Source organism: Podarcis vaucheri, assembly GCF_965113315.1.
Source record: "Podarcis vaucheri genome assembly, chromosome: 3".
NCBI lineage: Eukaryota > Metazoa > Chordata > Lepidosauria > Squamata > Lacertidae > Podarcis > Podarcis vaucheri.
In genome coordinates, this window is record NC_138761.1 from 9,759,389 (window position 1) to 9,778,612 (window position 19,224).

The window sequence follows — 19,224 nt, forward strand, 5'->3', positions numbered from 1 at the left end:
CCCTTTCTTCCGAAACCAACGTGCCTCCTTTTCTTCTTGGTCACTCACTCTCTTGCTCCTGGGCTGGTGCGCGCCTTTACGCACGCCTCTCTCGCCTTCCCTCTGCCTCTCCACCCCCCCCCCCGTCTTCTACCACTCCTCCCTCCGGAGGAGCAGCCGCCGCCGCCGCGTGTGCCTGATGCCTCGGAGGGTAACCCCCCCCTCCCTGGCCATTGGCTTGCCCTGCGCCGGGCTCCCCCCCTCACTCTTTTGCTTGATCATGTCCAGCCCCCGATGACTGTCCATTGGCGTGGCGCAGTCCTTCCCTCCTCCCCTTCCCTCCAGTTTCGCCCTGCCCATGTTTTCTATGTCTGTGTCCATCCAGTCGCTTGACGTTCAAGTTCGTAGGGACGTCACGTCCGCACTTGAACTTGCAGCTCAGGGGGGCTTTTTGCCATTTTTTTCATCTCTCTTTCTCTCTCTCTCTCTCCTTTCTCTCTCTCCTTTTTTTTCTCCCTCTCTCCCTCTTGCACAGAAAGGGAAAAAAAAGCAAAAGAAAAAAAAGCAAAGCCATGACTGCTATCCCACAATTCATCTTCCCCGCGCCATCTTTGTATTATTTCTAATTTATTTTGGATGTCAAAAGACATTGATGAAGATATTTTCTCTGGAGTCTCTTTCCTTGCTCACCCGGCGCTTCCCGATGTGATCCGAGCGAGAGAGCTCCGCGCGCGCCCGCCCGAGCCACCAACACCACGATGTCTCGCCGCAAGCAAGGGAAACCCCAGCACTTAAGCAAACGGGAATTTTCACGTAAGTAAAACCTTCTCGCCTCCTTCCTTTCTACCTCCCTCTCCCTTGCAAGAGATAGAATATATATAAAATAATTACATTTGGTTTGCATTTTGCAAATTCCAACCTTTTGTGCATGCATTTTTTTTTAGTTTGCAAGGAACACAAAAAGCAACTCACCTTAAAACTCAGCCCCCCTCTTTTTATCGCTACCACCTAGATTACTTTTCAAATAAGCTCATGTTGGCAAGCACGCTGTCTCTCAAAGTTCCGTTTATTTTCTTCTTTCTTTCTCCAGTTGATTCGGCTATATTTTGCCGGAAGAGAGCGCGAGTGTGTGTGTGTGTGTGTGTGCGTGCGCGCGCGCCTGCAGCTTACAAATGAATTGCAACTTAAAGCAAGCGAGCAAAGACACATTTTTGTGTGCTTGCGAGGTGGGGTGGGGGGAGGCGAGCTTTTGAAAAAGGAGGAGGAAAAAGTGAGAAAAAGAGATGTGTACGGTTTGAATCGGGACTCGATGCTCTCATTTCACACGGGCAAAGAGATCGAGATTAGGAACTCTTGGGGCGCCTTGTCATAGAAGGAGACATCCCCCTTTTTTTCAAATCCGCTTTGCTCCCTCGGTGGAGCCCTCTTTTTTGTAGACACTAAAAGGTGCAAAAGGGGGGAACCTTCTCGCTGCTTCTTTTGTCTCCACTGGCGAGATCTGGGGTGGTGGGAGATCGCCCACCCCCACCCTTCGCTGCGTGTCCCGCTCCTTTCTCTCTCTTTCTCTCTCCCCCCACCGCCAAGCTCCGCACAGCGAAAGGGCAACGAAGAGGGCAGACGTGGTGTCTGTTTTGGGCCGGAGATCGGCTGCTTTTCTCTGCTTCTACCGCCACGATTAAGCTCTCCTTCCTCCACAACACCGCCCCCCCAAGCTCTTACCAACAGTCTTTTTTCACCCCCTCCCTCCCCCTTCCCTCCTCAGCACCCAAACTCCTGCTTTGCAGAAACTTGGGTTTCTGCATGCATGGAGCGAAGAAGGCGAGAAAGATCGCAGCGTGTGCGTGTGTGTGAGAGAGGAATTCCCTTCCTCTCCCTTCCTCGTACTATTTTTTGGAAGATTTTCAAGAAAAAAAGAAAAAAAAGTGGAAGTGGATTTTGATTGGGAAAAATCTCGTGTCTGAATGTTTACAAGCGCCTCGTGTGCTGCGGAGTCGCTGCCAGGAAAACAGAGCAGGAGAAGAAACGGCTTTTGGAAAAGGGGGGAAATGAATACAACGTATACGCAGAGAGAGAGAGGCGCACAAATGCAAGCTATATAGATTTTCTGTTTAAAAAACCCAGAAGGCTAGATCCTGTTGTCTCTGATCACAATGGGAAAATGATTACCAATAGTAATAATAATAATTAACAACCAACCAACCCAGTCTTAGACAACTCAGTACCAAAAGGGTTTTTCCGCCCTCCTATTTTTTATTTAAATGCTGATATTTATTTAATGGTGTGTTGTTGTTTTTTTTGCAACGCACAGGCTTCCTTTCTCCCAGCCAAGCGGTGCACAAAAGCTTGAGCCGTGCTTGCTAGCAAACACAAAAGGGAAGTCTGGTCTGGACTTGAGATGGTTGGTTGAAGGCGGGCTGGCGAGGTGTGGGGGGTGGGGAGCGAAGAGAGGAAGAGATGAAATGTACAAGTAGTGTTTGCAAAAGAGAGAAATTTGCATGCTTTTTTTTTTTTTTGAAGGCAGGGGAGATGTTTTGTTGCCCTTTCCTCTTCTAATTTGCAAGATTAAAGCCCCCTCCCCTGCTTTTGCAAAAGTTTGTATTGTATCCTCCCCCCCCATCCATAACCTCTGTCTGAATTGCAATGCAAAGTAATATCGCTTTTGCAACACATTCGCTTAGTTGAAGTGACCTAGCGATAGATTTTAAAAGCAACACCCCCTCTCAAATTGCATGGGTTAAAGAAGATGTATTTTAAGAGCTTCTCCGCAGATTATTTTCCTATCTCACACCCCCTCTTCTGCTGATTTCTTACATTTTTTTTAAGATGCAGAACGGTGCGTTGTGTGTTGCAACATAACTGTCACACTTTAGGACGTCCTATCGCCACCCAAACACGTTGCGAGATTCTCCCTTCCTTCAGCCAAACTGATAACCTAATTTGACTCTTTATCTCCAACATACCATGGTGGGAGTGGGGGGGTGAGGAAAGAAAGAGCAAAACGGTTCTTTTTTGGGGGGAAGTCTTCCCCCCGTGGAACCACCCCCACTTCAAGATTTGCAAATTAAATCCCCAACCTTAAATCCCCTGGCTTCCCACCCACACCAAATTCCTAGAGATCTTAACAGTTTAAAAAAACGAATAGACACATACACAAAAATGCAACCTGTTTGTTTGTTTGTTTGTTTAAATCATATAGGGGAGTGAGAGTGTTTTAGGGGCACTAAGTACAGTTGCTATGCAAGTTTTGCTTTTCCTGTCCCCACCCCCAATTCTGAGCCTTGGGGCACAGGGTGGAAAAGGAGGAGATGTGGGGGGGGGGGCGATCTGTGTGGGAGTGGAGTTAAAACAATTCTTTGCCTTTTTTAATTTTAAAAATGCAAGTTTTGGCCACTAGGAGGCAGAGTCAGATCAAGAAACCCCAGCGAACTTGAACCTGATCCGTTTTGCTCCCATCTTTTAATTTTCTACATTTCTCGTTTGGCAAAGGAAGAAGGTGTGGGTGGGGTGCGCGTGTGAGTGTGTAGAGATCCCCCCCTTCTCTCCCTCCTGCACCCAATAATTCCACTCCTCCTTCTTTGTCTTTAGTTTTTATCTTAGGGTAATGCTTCAGCTTCCAAATTGCACCTTTGCAAGCAGCCCTCCTTCCAGAATATATCAGTTAAAAGCTTTCATTCTTCCTTTGAGACCCACTCCCACTCCAGAGAAATCCTCCCGCCGCCTGCCCACGTTAAGAAAAAACAGAAAACGGCGAAATTAAAAAGAGGGAAATAGTTGATCCTTTGACACTTGGATTTGCCCTGTCATACCCTCTTATTAAACATGTCCTATATAAAACACTTAAGTACAGAGCAAGCAGTGTGAGACCACCCTCCCCAAGACATATGTTAAAATCTTTCCCACAGATGCACCTTAGATTGTTAAAGAAGGCAAACTCTGCAAAGATGCCAGGATGTTTTCTTCCCGGCGACTTTTTGATTCTTTGGCCTGACTTGCAAGACCATCTGCTTTTGTTTGGGTGGCTTGGTGGGGATCTGTTATCCGCCCCTCTCCCTTTCCCCGGACCCTATTTGAAAGCTGATCGCTGCTTTTGAAAATAAATAGAGCTGGGTTTTTGTTTTTAAAGTAGATCCAAAAGAGAACGGCTGGCCCCAGTCAAGGAGGCCAGGAAATACCTTGGCTTGTCTTGCACGTGTTTGCAGATGAGGCTTCCCTGCCTAGCACTTCTCCCCCCTCCCCATTGTGTTTTCCGCTCTTTCCCAAGTTCGCTTCCAGATCTCTGTTCACCTCAATACTACACGGTCACTCCTTTTCTTTTTTCGTGCGTGTTTTAATTCATCCTCCTTCCACTTCTCCAGCTCCGCTTTCATGTGCTTCTTCAAACCACTAAACTAATCCTAGCATTCCCTTGGAAGCAAACTTGAATCTGGGTGACCAAATTCTATTTTTATTTTTTATATATATATTTGTTTAAAAAAATCTTTTTGGAGGGTGCTATGTGTTCAGTTTCTCTCTGTTGTTTCTGGTTGAGGTTTCATTGCTTGTTCCTTGTAGATCCATTTTTTGAAAATGAAAGGCACATTTTAAAAAAATTAATAAATCAGGAACATGCCTTCTTGTTTTTCTTTCCTCTTTTTTATCCTCCCTTCTGCTCTTTGGAGAGCATGGCCCCGTGAAATACTGAGGTATAATAATAATAATAATAATAATAATAACAACAACAACAACAATAACAACAACAACAACAACTCCTTATAAACAGCAGCTAAGATACCTATTTTTCTTGAGGATCCATTGATTTGAGCAGAAAAATCAAATGCACAAAATATAGTGGAACTGGTGGTCACTGGAAAAAAAACTAGCATGCAAACTAGGATTAGCAGTAATAATAATAATAAGAATTAATAATAAATAATTAGGTGCTTGTGTTTTGCACCTGGTTTCAAATAACAGCAATACCATGCTTTCTCTGCTTTAGGAAAGCTTTTGGAGCAAGCTCTGTGCCAATCCTGTTTCAAACACTACGCTATCATTCTTCTTAATTAGCAATCATTTATGTTAAGAGCACCGAAAATATGTGCAGGGTATGGGTTTTATATCTGTACATTTGAATATCTTGTTATTTTCAAGAACTTTGCCTCCTATAAAATTAATTGGCTGAATGCAGAGGTGTAATCAACAACGTTTTTCAGCTGCCTCTTCATTTACTGGTTTTGATGAGAATTCAACCGGTTTCATGGGCTTCACAAGAAATCTCTTTTGATGCCCATTATTTAGCATGATTTTTAACTGCCTGGAAAAAAGGTTCTGTCTCACCTTGCTTAACCATATTACTAATTTCACAAGCACTTCAGGCCTAAAATATTGCAGTTTTTTCTAATTGCTAGGGAGAAGTTGCTGTCGCTGAGAAATATTTACTTGTTCTGACATTTTTGCTGCTTAGACTATGCTCTGAAGTTTGCAACTGGGTTGGTAGTGATGGTGATTATTTCAAGTTTTAAGTGTCTTTCAAAGGGAGAACATGGCCTTGTGTTGCTTGCCACTTTGTAAAAATGCAGCCTGATAATATTTCTCCTGAAATAAAATAAAAATCGCAGATGTAGAAACACTCATATTCTCCATTTTCTCTCATTTGGACTATTAAATACTAACACACATGATTCTGTCAGTGTACTATTTATGTCACTGTACTATTTATGGTCAAAGGATCTGATATGAAACCTCTGTACAGGAGAATTTACAGTATAAGTAAAAACCTAACCTCTATATTTCTGTAATTGACCTTATCTTAAATTAGGAGCAAAGCTTGAGGCAAAATATGTATATAGAGAGAGACTGTATCTGTAGGGTACTATTTGGAGTCCAGATACGAGGGCTGCAGTCTCTTAAAATATTACGCTATTCTGCATGGTTGGGAATTACTCTTGATTCCCCCTTCTTCCAAATACTCTACCTAGATAGGACTGAAATAAATTTAACCTGAGTGTGCTGTAATTTTTTCATGCACTTTATCAAAATCTGTTCCAATATGGTGCAGTCAAATTAAAAATCTATTTTTTGATTCTCTGTGGCTTTAAGTTCATTAAACGTGAAATTGGCCGCATGCTAAAGAAGGTCAGGCTGATTAACTGTTGAGGTGTTGCATCCTGCCACACTTTCCTTAACTAGCTGCGTTTGATATTTTGTAAGGACACAATTTCATGTTTGTAGTTGTAAGTCCTGGCTCGTAGATCCAGAGAAATACACTCTGGACTAGATTTTTCTCTTTCTCTCTGAAAGACTCTTTTTGCCAGCAGAAAGTAACAAAAATAAAAAAGAAAGAAAAAGGAGTTGAGATTGAGAGCTTACTAATATGAATCTGCCTTGTTAAACTATCCACTGGCAATAGTGTGTGCAGAAACAAGCTCTTAATGGAGCTTTCTGGAGCTCGTTCAGGAAATTAATCAACTCTTGACAACATTAGGAAAGGTTGTTCAAATCTAAAGAAAGGACTTAACCACTCTGGTTATGAAAGCTGGAATTTAGTTGTCTTTATACAGATTTTTACCTTATCAAGGCCAGCAGTGTTAATACATTCTGAATGATTGGGGCATTCCTTTCTTGGGGGTGTGTGTGTGTGTGTGTGTGTGTGTGTGTGTGTAAATCCTACCTCAGGCTAATTGGCTTATTTTCTTAGATCTTCAAGAGTGCCTTATTTCTCAAAATTGTAAGGAGCAATTGTTCATAGATATATATTTGGATATAAAAATATGGGTGGTGTGGTTGAAAATCACTTTTAGAAAACACGACAATAATAATACAGTAGGTCGATTTATAGAATCATTACAGATTACCTTTGATTTTTCTGTTTGTTGGATTATTTTAGAGAGTTGTTCTTGGCTATCCTCTGCATTCCTACATGTACCTGTATATATGTGGCACAGAAATGTCCCTACGGAAAATGTAGGGCTCTTTGGGTGCTGTGTGCCACCTGTCAGACGCTCAAGCAAGCCTTTTTCATCATCTTGTGATGATACCTTCTTATAATATACATGTACATGCATGTTTATGCATACCTGCACCGTAAAGCAAACACATACCATCCCTAACATAAGATATAAGAGTGTAAGAACCCATGCAGATTTTCAGTAAAATAAAATAAAAATGTGCATGGGAATATAAAGAGAGAACTTTCTTAGCCTCACTTTTGGAGAACAGGAATAACCATATAATCGGTGATTTTAAAGATTATTCATTCATTGTTAATCTGGAAAAAGCAGCTTTTTCGGGGCCCTCTAAAAGAGAGAGAGAGTAACAAAAACAGGGAGAGGGAGTCTGAATTGCTCATAATTCATTATAGCTTCTTTTGCTTCTGATGGGACTGCTTGACATCGCTGATAAATTCGTTTTCCTGTTGAATGACAACATGCTATAAAGAGGAAGCTCTTTTGCTGTCTTGCGGTCGGGGTTGGACTGGCTTTATCTTGTTTGTCTTTTTAAAAAGCAAAAGAAAACTTTAAAAAAATGGGGTTGTGTTTCATGCCATGCCCCTGTGGTGTGTCATCCCCCGAAGTTTATTTTATGGAAGGGTCTTAATGACATTAATGTAGTGCCTCTTATTCCTGAAGGACTGCTGTTCAGAACACAGCGGATAATCTTTTATTTAAAAATACCCATAGCACTATTGCTGATTTTGGGAGGTGAGATAGCACAACTTTTCAGCTTTCCTGGTTTTTGTAATGTTTGGTCTGCTGTGTTCAAGGACAGTGCATGCCCCTTGCCCCCTGCCTCTAAGCCTAGCTTCTATTTCTTCTACTTCTAATTATCCTCTGCCAGTCAGTGTGGGCAGTATTGAGCTAGACAGGCCACTTCTCTTGACTCAGTTTAAGCTGTCTGTGTTCCTACAAGGTTCCTGACCATTGTCTTCTTCTCTTCCTTTGACTACAGCCGAACCTATCGAAGCCATTCTCACGGATGACGAACCAGATCATGGTACGTTGGGAGTTCCAGAAGGGGACCACGACCTCCTTACGTGTGGCCAGTGTCAGATGAACTTTCCTTTGGGAGACATCCTTATTTTTATTGAGCACAAACGGAAGCAATGCAATGGCAGTCTTTGCCTAGAGAAGGCTGTGGATAAGCCCCCTTCGCCCTCGCCGAGCGAGCTGCGAAAAGCATCCAATCCCGTGGAGGTTGGCGTCCAGGTCACACCCGAGGATGACGATTGTTTGTCAACGTCATCTAGAGGAATTTGCCCTAAACAGGAACATATAGCAGGTAAATCGAAGCGATGGGGGGGGGGGGAATGGGAACGTGGGAGAAAGCACCAGCATTTTGTTGGGGGGGGGGTTCCTATTAGAAATCTAGAAGGCCTGTTTTTCTGAAATTTCACCTGGCAGTTCACAAGATAAATATGTCCATGTCAAGTATGCACACACACACATACCTTCCTAAAATCACAATTCCTGTGCTGCTCCATTGAGTTAAGTTTCCAGCTGCTTTCTTTTCAACTTCCACACCTGTCCTTTTGACTCCTGCTGGCTGTTCCAGGTGTGGTCATCCAGAGAGTATATGAGGATTAGGTTCCCTCTACCCAATAGCCTGTCTTTGTGTCTGCATTTCCACTGATGCCTTCCTACATACTTCAAGGTGGGAGCATGCCATTGCAGCGTCAAACTTCACAGTCGTGTTTTAATGTGGTCACACTGGTGTTGACACAAATGTTTTGTGCAGTAAACGTGGTGGGACAGAAGCAGGAAACGCTTCTAGCAGGAAACACGTGCTAGGGAGACCTGATTGGCAGCTGCCCCCTGCTTGTTTCAGGGATGTGGGTCTATCTGCTGCATTTTATCTGCTTGTTGTGTGAAATGCCCACTATAACCCCAACACAGCTGTGCAAAAACGATTCCTTTGTAAACTATACATTTGGACTATAGGGTCAGTCCTTGCCTCTTGCTCCTGGTTCAGTTATTCTTGTTATTCTCTTGGATCCAGAGATCCATGAGGTTTCCTTCCCCTCACTTCCATCTCCACAAATCCAGCCCCACACCACTAAGCAACGATGCAGAGAGGGATGGAAAAAGCTTGCTTGGCCTTCTAGTTGGAACCGTCTCTGAAGCCTGTGCTTTGTTAGTGCCAGCCTGTCAAGGCACATTTGAAGATGGGGAACCCCCACCCCCAAGTGTTTAGATAGCTAAAACCTCAGCCTGATCACAACGGTCTGTTCCAGGGTGCCAAAAAAACTCATTCGAATGCCACAGGCCTGCTCTATCATTTATTTATTTTTAATTGTAGCTGCTTTCCTCATGTCTGCTAGAGCCGGTTGCTTTCCTTTCTCTTCTTTTAATTATTTTGTGTGTGTGTGTGTGTGTGTGTGTGTGTGTGTGTGTGTGCAAACTCTGGCTTGCAAAGGGTGTGTGTAGAGGAGGAAGGGTTAACTTCTCCCCCAGCCTCCGATCCATATTGGCTGTCACGGAGTGGGTTGTAATTAAAGGCAGCCCCTTGGCGAAGTGACACGGCTGACCTTGACTTTAAGATGCCATTTTCCACTGCCCAGGCCAGAGTAGAGAGGGCAGTTGCTGAGGCGCGCAGGCTCGCGTATTCGAAAAGTTTAAGGGCACGTTGGAAATTTCAAAAGGTTGGTTTGACAGGGGAGGAGGCCTGCTTCCTTGCAATCCTGCCTCTCCAGCCAAATGATAAATGCCCCCCCCTCCCGCTGTCTCTTGTCTCTGATGTGGTTTTGACAGATGTATCTTGATTTTCTTCAGAGGCTTTACACCGCCACATGCCACCCATACAAATGTCCAAGGTGGATTGGCTTTCCCCCCCGGGCAGTGGCACAAATCCCAATGCGTAATTAAACGGGGCGAGGGGGGGGGAAGAGAAAATAAAAGTAATGGATGTCGTTCCCTGCAGCTAATTATCTATCTATCTATCTATCTATCAATCATCTATCTATCTATCTATCTATCATCTATCTATCTATCTATTTATCTATCTATCTATCTATCTATCTATCTATCTATCTATCTATCTATCATCTATCTATAATTGTAATTACTGGCAAAGCGCTTTAGCATTTGCATGTATGTGTGTGTTTCATAAAAATAAAATCAAGTGAAAATATGTTTGGATGTTAATATGAGATCCGTTAATTCCGCCTGGCTAATAAGGGCCCTATTCGTTGTTACAATACAGTTGGCAAAAGGCGGCTATCCCTTTAAAGAGGAGGAGGCGGCTGCTTTTAAAAATATGCAGCATCAGAAATGACATAGATCTGTTAAGTAAAAGGGAAGGCTGGGAGAGTTAGCATAAAGTATCACTTGTGCTCTTGTTTTAATAGCCTAAGGGATATTGTGGTATTAGGAGAAGGACTGTGTGTAAATCACATGCTGTATTGCATCTCCCTGCCCCATCTGGCCTTATACACAATCTCTCTCTCTCTCTCTCTCTCTCTCTCTCTCTCTCTTGCTAAGTAAGGGTGCAGTTCAAAGTCCAGTTAAATTGGCATAGTCCTGTCTAAAGTTGGTAGGGCTACAGCAGCATAAGTAGTCTGGCATTTTCCCCATCTCAAATGTAGGAACAGAAGGACATTCTCAGTCCCCCCCCCCCACCTAAAATACAGTAATTAAAATCATCTTAATAGTTCTGGAACATAGTTGAGGCATCAAAATTTGTCACATTTTTGAAATTTTATCTTTCTAAACATTACAGTTTAGGTTTCGGGGCCGCTAAGATTGGAACTTAAGTGTCATTTGTGTGCACACAGGTTTTGCAGAGTCGGTTGTTTTCTTTAGTGGAATGGCGTGTGTGTGTCTGAGTGAGCATGCATGGGAAGCAGTGCTTAGATTTTATTGCCGAAATCGTTATTTTTCGTCAGAGTTAGAACACAACGAACATTGAAAGTGATTGCCAACTTCAAAGCATCCAAAAAGCCACAATGTTTAATTCGTCCATTTGCAGTTTGCTGGAATTCTGAATTTGAATGAAGTTTTGTACTAAATGACTTATATGTATAAATCACCACATACATTATTTTCTTCAGATCTTTTTTGTATGCATCTTTAGTAGAACTTGCATGTCCCCTCATGTTATTAAAACCTTGTACTTCCTCTGAACAAACAAAGAGGCAGAGCAAGCAAATAAATACTTTTTACTAGGCCAGCCAGATCCAAGTTTTCAGATTTTGTAGGATTCTTCTTCAGGTGTAAGTTTTCCAAAATAAGGCATAATGCAAATAAGCTATAGCTGCAAATTTTGGGTTGTTTTTTTGTTTTTGTTTTTTTGCTTTGTCTGAAGAAGAGTTCTATGTGATATGAAGGTTCCCACCCACTGTTTTGTGGATAGCAGCAACTTAGCTATTTTAATTTCATTTATCTCTAATTTTTAGTATACACATTTTTTGCCCTTTTAAACTTCTAACTGTAATTCCTAAAAGCTTGGCTTGATTGGTTTGCATGTTAAAAATGTAAGTCAGCTTCTATTGTGAACTTCAGTTATCCAGCAATCACTATCTGTGTTCCACATTCTGTATTATGCATTATTTTGTGGTTGTCCCCTGCATAACCCCATGTCAGAATTGCTCTGCATAAGCAACACTCCCATTTATCCAAACTTCTGATTATCTTAGGCTTTGTGTGATCCTCACCACTTGAATAAATAAGGCTAGTCCTTTATGTGTATTGAAATTAAACAGCAAGGCTGCTGATTGGGCAGGCTTTTTTATTTTTAAAAAATCAAAACTGCAGTGTGATTATCTTTATAGTATGTAGGTTAAGCTGCTGTAGCGTCATGTGAGGCTCTGACCATTACGTCACGTGCCATCCTTGTTCCGAACAGGAATGAGGTATGATTAGTGAGTCCAGCACTTTCCGGAAGGATTTTCAGATCTTTTGTGTACTGCAGGCTTGCTAAATCACCAAATATGGAGCAGCCCTTCTGTGATGTAATGTGGTATTTACATATTGAACAGCTTTGTATAAAAGACAGAAAGCAGTGTCTGTCAAGCAAGAATTAAGGGGTGTGTGTGTGTGTGTGTGTGTGTGAAGGGGAAGACCCAGCAAAAGACCCGCACTGTATCTAGGTGTTCTAGATATATTGTTTGGTTTGAGATGTGACAGAAAGGCAAGAGGAGAGAGATGGCTTTTGTTTAATGCATTTCTACTATTTTGCTGAACTTTGACGTGGGTTGCATTGCTGATGTGAACAAGCCATTGAATAAGTTGCTCACAGGTCCAGGATCAACATCCTACCAAAGGCTGGTGAACTCTGATTTGTGTCATCAGTCACTGGCGATTTGCTTTTCACCAAAGCAAAAACGCTTTTGCCTTCTTTCTATTGGTCCTTGCAGCAACTGGTAATATTGGTTTCCATTTTCGAGGAAACAAACCGAGGCTGGAGAGGCAAGAGATGTTCCCAAAGTCAGAATATGAGTTCAGAGAGGAGGAGGCAGTTCCAATTTCCCAGTTCTGTGTCTGGCGTTTTTCCTATGCTGGGCTTAAGATTTGGGGGCACAATTGTAGTGATACTTGGCATTTGTACAGTGTTTTCAGAAATTCAGAGCTCTTCATGTTACTATGGTGAGATGCTTTCATCCATCTTCTCTCCTCAAATTGCTCAGAGAGCTGATTTCTAACATCTCAACATAAACACAGTATATACGCAAGGTAGAGCGACTGATCCAAAAATAAGATCATACCTCTTGCTTGCAAATTTAGAATAACTGCTGTCCCCTTCATCCTCGACAACACTTAGAATCCCTACCCTGTGTATAAGCGTTCATTGAAACTGCAGATAAAAATACATAATTTTTTTTAAAGACACACACACAAAATTGATTCATATTTATACCGTCTTTTTTTTTTTAAAGGAAAAACATGAAAGGTGACTTGAGTGATTAAATACAATTGGCCTAGAGTTTTGTCATAGCCTGTTGATTTTGCTTTGCTGATGGTTGTGGGATAGGCAGAATGGAACATTGTTCCAGCAGACGTATGGACTAGATGCACTTAGAACTACAGTTCATCCAGTCAAATTGACTGGCAGTAGATTTGAGGCAGACAAATTACACAGTTAATTTTACAGAATTCTCTGCCACAAGGTGTGATGGCAGTCACTGGGATAGATGGCTTTCAAAAGGGATTAGACAAATTCATGGAAGAGGAGGAAGAGGAGAAGTCTCCCAGGGGCTATTAGCTTTGATGGTTAAATGAACCTCATATCCAGAGGAAATATGGCCCTGAATAACAGGAGCTGGGGGGGGCATAGCAAGGGAGGGGTGTTGCCTTCAGGCTCTGCCCATAGGCGTCTTGGAGGCATCTACTTGGTCATTGTAGGAGGCACAGTATGCTGGGGCTCCCTTTTGTGCCTTTTGTGCATATGCAAGAGTACTGTTGCAAGATTCTCTTCCAGCATATGGGACCTGTATGCATTATAGGTGATGAGGTGACTGTCTTTCACTGTTTCTTCCAGAGTTTATTAGAAAGTGAGAGTACCCAAAGAATTCTGGGTTTCTCTTTCTCAAGTGGAAAACAGTTTTCATAAATCGTTGATGCAGCCGGGGGTGGGGGATCAAATGTTGCTTCCTAACAATAATTATGATAATTCCTCCCCCCCTTCTATAATCTCATTTCATTTCCCCCTGCCCAGGCATTTTAAGCGATTCCAAGACAAATTTTGACACACCATTGAGCTAACGTTTCAGTATAAACTCAAGTGGTGATAACCTCTCCGTTCCCATTCTTTGAATTCCAAGTGAAATTAACATTTTCTCTCAGGCTGAGCTAAGGGCGGGGAACATTTCAGGGGGTTGATGGGATGCCAGAGAAAGGTGGCCACACGCCCACACATTCCTTTTTCCCCCGTCTCTTGCTGTGCCAGTCCTGAAAAAGAAAAGACTAGCTGACCATGACATTTGGATGGATGGGCAGGTGCTGGAGTGGGTGGGGAATCCGGTGTTTTAGATAACTGTTGAAGAGATGATCTTTCATGATAAGTGTCTAGGAAAAAACAGAAGCAAAATCCTCCTTTGTAGCAACGCAAGAGCAGGTCTAGTTAAGAATCCTGCAGTAAGGCGTTTATTGCCCTTTTTCATATTAAATACGGATACTCATTGAGCCATTTTCTAGTCAGTAAGCTTGTGTATTACAATAAAAGGCTGTTTTCTTAGGATAAATGATGCTTAGGGTTCACTGCTTTGAAGCAGAAGAAACAAGCTACTGAGTCACTCTGCTGTGCAGTGAGATGATGCATCTTTTAACTCTCTCGTTCTAGATAGAGGAAAGCTAGAACTGTCATTGATGTGATATTTCAACAGCCCACATTGTACAAACGATAAATTCTCGCTTCCTCCCCCTCCCTGCCCGTTCCCTGAATATGTGCGTTCATTAACATCTAAGCATATGGGTTAACTTGTCCACAGGCTCTGGAGTGACACAGAATTTTTTAGTTGATGTTGATTTGTTGCAGCAGCAGCAGCAGCAGGAAAAAAAAATCTAACCAGAAAATTAATAGAATCTGTGTATCAAAAAGTGCATGCATCTGGCCCTTTAAAACCTCTTATAGCAATGTTTCGCAGCCACTGACCAGACTTTGATGATGTGTGGGGAAAGGTGTGGTAGACATATGTGGGCAAGAAGATAAATGCATAGCTAGGTAATCTTTCTCTATTAGCTTTTAAGAGCCTGTCCATTATATAAATTTGGGTGGCATATAGCGGTGGGGAAATAGGATTCTGTGCTTCAGTTATACCTAACTGGATTATGATATGCGTATGTGCACCTATATATTTAATTTGCGAATATGCATGGATCTTCTATATGCCGTACAAGAGAGGAGACCCCCTTTAAATCATGACGCATATTTTTTGTAACCTTGCTTTCCATACAAACCCAGCCATACATTTCTCATGTCATAATCTATTGGGAAATTAACCCAGTTAAGTGTGATGTGCTTCCTGCAATTAGAAAGTAGGGGGTTTGTTTGCAACCCCCCTACCGGCCGATATCTTCAATAAACAGACTAGGTGTAGAACTAACCCATTTGAGGTTATAATGTTGTGGTGTGCAAATGGATTTTTTTTTTTAATTTAGCAACTCTGAGGAATTGAGATATTTTAGATTCCAGAAATTAAAAGTTGAAGTTTGGATGGGCAGGTGGGAAACAGCCCCAGTGCGAAGCCCCAGCCATTAGTTGACCTTTCTCAATTCAGAAGGACACAGAAGATTGTTTTAAGCTGAAAAAATTTGGAGGGATTTCCCAAAGGCAAAAGGAATGCTTCCTGGATCACACCATGTGAGCAGCATTTGTAAATAAGACACAGGAAAGGTTGTGAACTGGCAGGCTGGCTGTTGTTGTTTTTTGGTCAAAGCACAATGTCAGAGCGAGTCTTTCCAAGACAAATTGTAAATAGAACCGTCACAACAATTGCACGACTGAGCTACAGAAGTGCCTGCCTTTCTCTGGCTGGACCGTTGTCAGAAGACTTTGCAGAAGCTTAATTAAACCCAGAGGCCTGTTTGGATGTGAATTTTTACTTCTGTCAAGCAAAGAAAAGCCATGCTATGTTGCAGACGACCCCCAAGTTCTTCTGATTTGCACGCACAAGAGGGGAGCAGTTTTGGAGCGAGATGTATGTGTGATATAATTGGCATGTGTGTGCTTCCCCACGTTTGTTTCTCAAGTTGCAATTTGGGAGAAAGCTCCACGTGTCTCGTGTTCATCCTTTGTATATGGGAACAGCAGGTGGGGTGGAATTGTACTGGTTTTTCTCCACCCTCTCCATTCCAGATGATTGATGCAAAAATCAGCTGTTTCTTCAAACATATATATGGGATCTCTTTTTTTCTACACCACTTCCAAAGTGTGTATGTATATGTGAGTGAGTGTGTATCTATATTTATTGTGTGTGAATAAACAATAACAGCATGCAGAGAAGTTTCCTTCTGATTGAGCATAAGTATTTCAAAGCAGCCTCCACATGGGCTGAAGTTCCTCGAATTAACACAATTTCTTCTCTCACAAGAGTATCGTTCAGCACAAGGGATTATGAATACCGTCATTCTTTCTTTCTCGTTTGAGTGTCTGGCATTTAATTGTCGCACAGCCAATGAATCGAAATAGACCTGGATGCAAATCAAATAGATCTGTCTATTTATCCATTTATCCACATTTCAGTTTCCAGTCATTATATACAGTGCTTTTTTTCTTAAAAAAAAAAAAAAAGGTTTAGGGGTACCCTCATTTTCCTACTCATATTGAAATACTACCCCTCAATGAGGCCGAACTTAGATTTACAAAATGTTTAGCGGTATGTGTACTCCCAGAAAAAAGCACTGATTATATATATATCTATATCTGTATCAGCTCCAAAATAACTTAATAAATGCAAGGCCTTGTGCGGCTGGACTTGCTTAGACAATAAAAAGATTGATTTATGGGGGCTCAGCAGGGACACTGGAGGAGGGGAGGTTTGTGTGTGTGTGTCTGTGTGTGTCATGGGGGGGCAAGTAGAGTACCAATGAATAAACAAAATATTTTAGATCAAAATGAAGAGGAAGGAAATAATGCTTTCATGCAGGCTTCTAATATTGTGAAACAGATTGAAACTATTTCAGCTTTGTGAAATGCCAAGAACCCGCATTCTTTGTGTGAGCCTTTCAAACACAAAACGAGAACCAAAGTGACATAATAATTTCAGACAGTGTATGTGAAATATGCATGCGTTTGTCACTTAGAATATGCAGAATGTTTCGGACAAAATTCACTTTTCAGACCTCATTCAGTTTGATACAATATTGTACAGCAAAACCAACTTCTCTCCCCCCCCCCTCCACAAGCTGCAGTTAGAGTGACCAAAACCAATATGGTATTTTGCTATATTAAAGTAATAGTAGAATTAATACATTTTCCTATGTATCAATAATAGGGTTTTTTTTGGGGGGAGGGGCAATCTTTTAAGTAGCATTGCTGTGAGAATGAATGCTTTGTTTATGCATGTTTAACTGATTGGGTGCATGTTTGAATATAGAATCTCACAGAGCAATTCTAACTGGGGTGTGGCGGGAAAGGGATTCTTTACTGGATCCTCAGCCCTACCTGCCAAGGTGCCCCCCCCCCATTTTCATTGCATCATGTCCGGGCTGGTGCTGCACAGGGGTGCATATTGGGTCCCTCATCAGGAAAGTGTTGGCTTTCAGTCCAGCAGATCCAGCTCTACTCCTTGTATGCTCTGTCCTCAAAATTCCCCATTTGGGGGCTTTCCCCTAGCTACTGCTGGCAATTGCATGTGCTCCAATGTGGTGTCATGTAGGGGGGTGCCTTTGTTGTGGTGAAACTCCCCCTGTTGGCAGAGCCCAGCTGGATCAGGCGCTGTGATTACAGGCAACTCCCTGCTTCTGCGGGGGTTGCGTTCTGGGTCAAAGTGCTTCGGTGGAAAACACATAAGCCCACCCCATTCTGCCCCCCCCACTCTGCCCCCATTTCTCCCTCTTCCCGGTCCAAAATGGCATACGCGTTGGCAGTCATGCTTCAGTTGGACATGCCTAAAATTGTCACTGCCTGTACTCTGCTCAAGATTGCATTACACAGGAAGAAACCCTGGTTTGTATACTCTACAGGACGGCACCTTGCTCATTCAACCTCCCTCATGAGCGTACCTGTATATACACCGTGCTGGTAATGTGCGAAGAGGCCCTGTAAAGAGTCTTTCAGATTTTCTCCTTATTGCCTGGAAAATCTACATTTTGTATTGTGTACAGTGTGCTCGTCCAGTTTTGTTTGCTTTGGTCATACCGCTATATCAAATTGTGGAGTAAATAAGATTAGGAATGTCTTTTGTAAATAATATCAGGGAACATGAGCTCAGCCAATAGTACTTCATTAATTTTCATTTAAAATTGATTTTCCTTGTCCTCTTTTCCAAAAAGTCTTGTTCAGATGAGCATATAAACTTCTAAGTTTTATAGTTCAATCAGTGAATAACTTGATCCATGTCTGTTACATCAGTCTTATGTTACTGCTTAGATTTTTTTTTTACAGGATCCTAGAACAGTTGGTATTTCATAGGACTATGGGCTCACTAACTACAGGTTTTCATATATGTATACTGTGCTTACAGATTAAACACATAGGAATAGCTACTATATGCAGGAGTGTTTTGTATGCTGCAGTTCTAATGAAGTGCAAAAGTGTTCGGCAGAGAATGCAGCATCCTGAGAACCTTGCTTTTAATTTTTCTAAGCAAAATCATACAGGCAAAAAGAAAAACAAGTTTCTAGCCCGTAAAGATTTGAAGATAGGTGTGAAATCTCAGAAGCTGGGGAAGGGGGAGCCGGAAGAGAATTTCCAGTGACCAGGTCTTAGCTCTTTATAGGTCCTTGTGGCTGCAAAATGAAAGTAGATATGCAAAGTTGCTATTTCTGCATAGGTTATATGCTATTGAGACTAGGCTACCTATGTACTGTTCAGAATTATACATTCTGCATACATGAGAATTGTAAGTGTTGAAGGATGGTGCATGTGAGGAAATATTTGCTCTTTTGCCACTTGTGAAGCCAACTAAATTGTTCCCATCACAGTGAGCAGATAGTAAAACATGGATGTACAGAAATATAAACCCATGTTCTTGGGGACATACTTTCAGGAAGGTTGCCAATGTGTGTTTCTGTGCCTGTCATAACTGAAGGGATATGTAGGCCCAGTGCTGCCTATTTAGATGTCCTGGTCAGAAGATATCTCTGCTCCTCTTTCTGCTCATAGAGCAGCCTTACCATACCATCCTTCCTTTATGGCTTGCATCACCTTCCCTTTCATGTCTTCTCCACTTGGAACTCAAAGTTCTACCTCTACCTCCCTTCATCAGTCTTCCCTCATAGATTTACCGCCTTCCTCTTTTAGAAGGAAGACTGGTCTATTCCCTCCCTAGGGTTAAGCAACTAGGACAAATGTTGCATCTGCCCACTAGATGATCAAGCCTAGTGGCAGGAAGAAGTTAGGTGCAGTTTCTTTCCTCAGGGAGGAGCTGTCTACCCCCCCTCTCAAAACACATTTGTGTTTCAGATGGCATACAGTGGTACCTCAGGTTAAGAACTTAATTCGTTCCAGAGGTCCGTTCTTAACCTGAAACTGTTCTTAACCTGATACACCACTTTAGCTAATGAGGCCTCCCGCTGCCATTGCGCCGCCACCACGCAATTTCTGTTCTTATCCTGAAGCAAAGTTCTTAACCTGAGGTACTCTTTCTGGGTTAGCGGAGTCTGTAACCTGAAACGT

The 19,224-nt window shown here is 42.3% G+C and overlaps 1 protein-coding gene across 2 annotated transcripts in view; it reads left to right on the forward strand.

The window, feature by feature from the left end:
- The first annotated feature begins 138 nt into the window (after positions 1-138).
- The window catches only part of BCL11A (BCL11 transcription factor A), a 157,457-nt gene continuing 138,371 nt past the window's right edge, over positions 139-19,224 (forward strand). Inside the window, exons 1-2 of one of the 2 annotated variants that reach the window (XM_082217504.1) lie at positions 139-792; positions 7,903-8,232. In XM_082217504.1, the coding sequence (XP_082073630.1) occupies positions 738-792; positions 7,903-8,232 (385 nt within the window). In that variant the 5' untranslated portion in view covers positions 139-737. The remainder of the gene's footprint in view (positions 793-7,902; positions 8,233-19,224) is intronic. The other variant, XM_082217503.1, reaches the window with a different exon arrangement.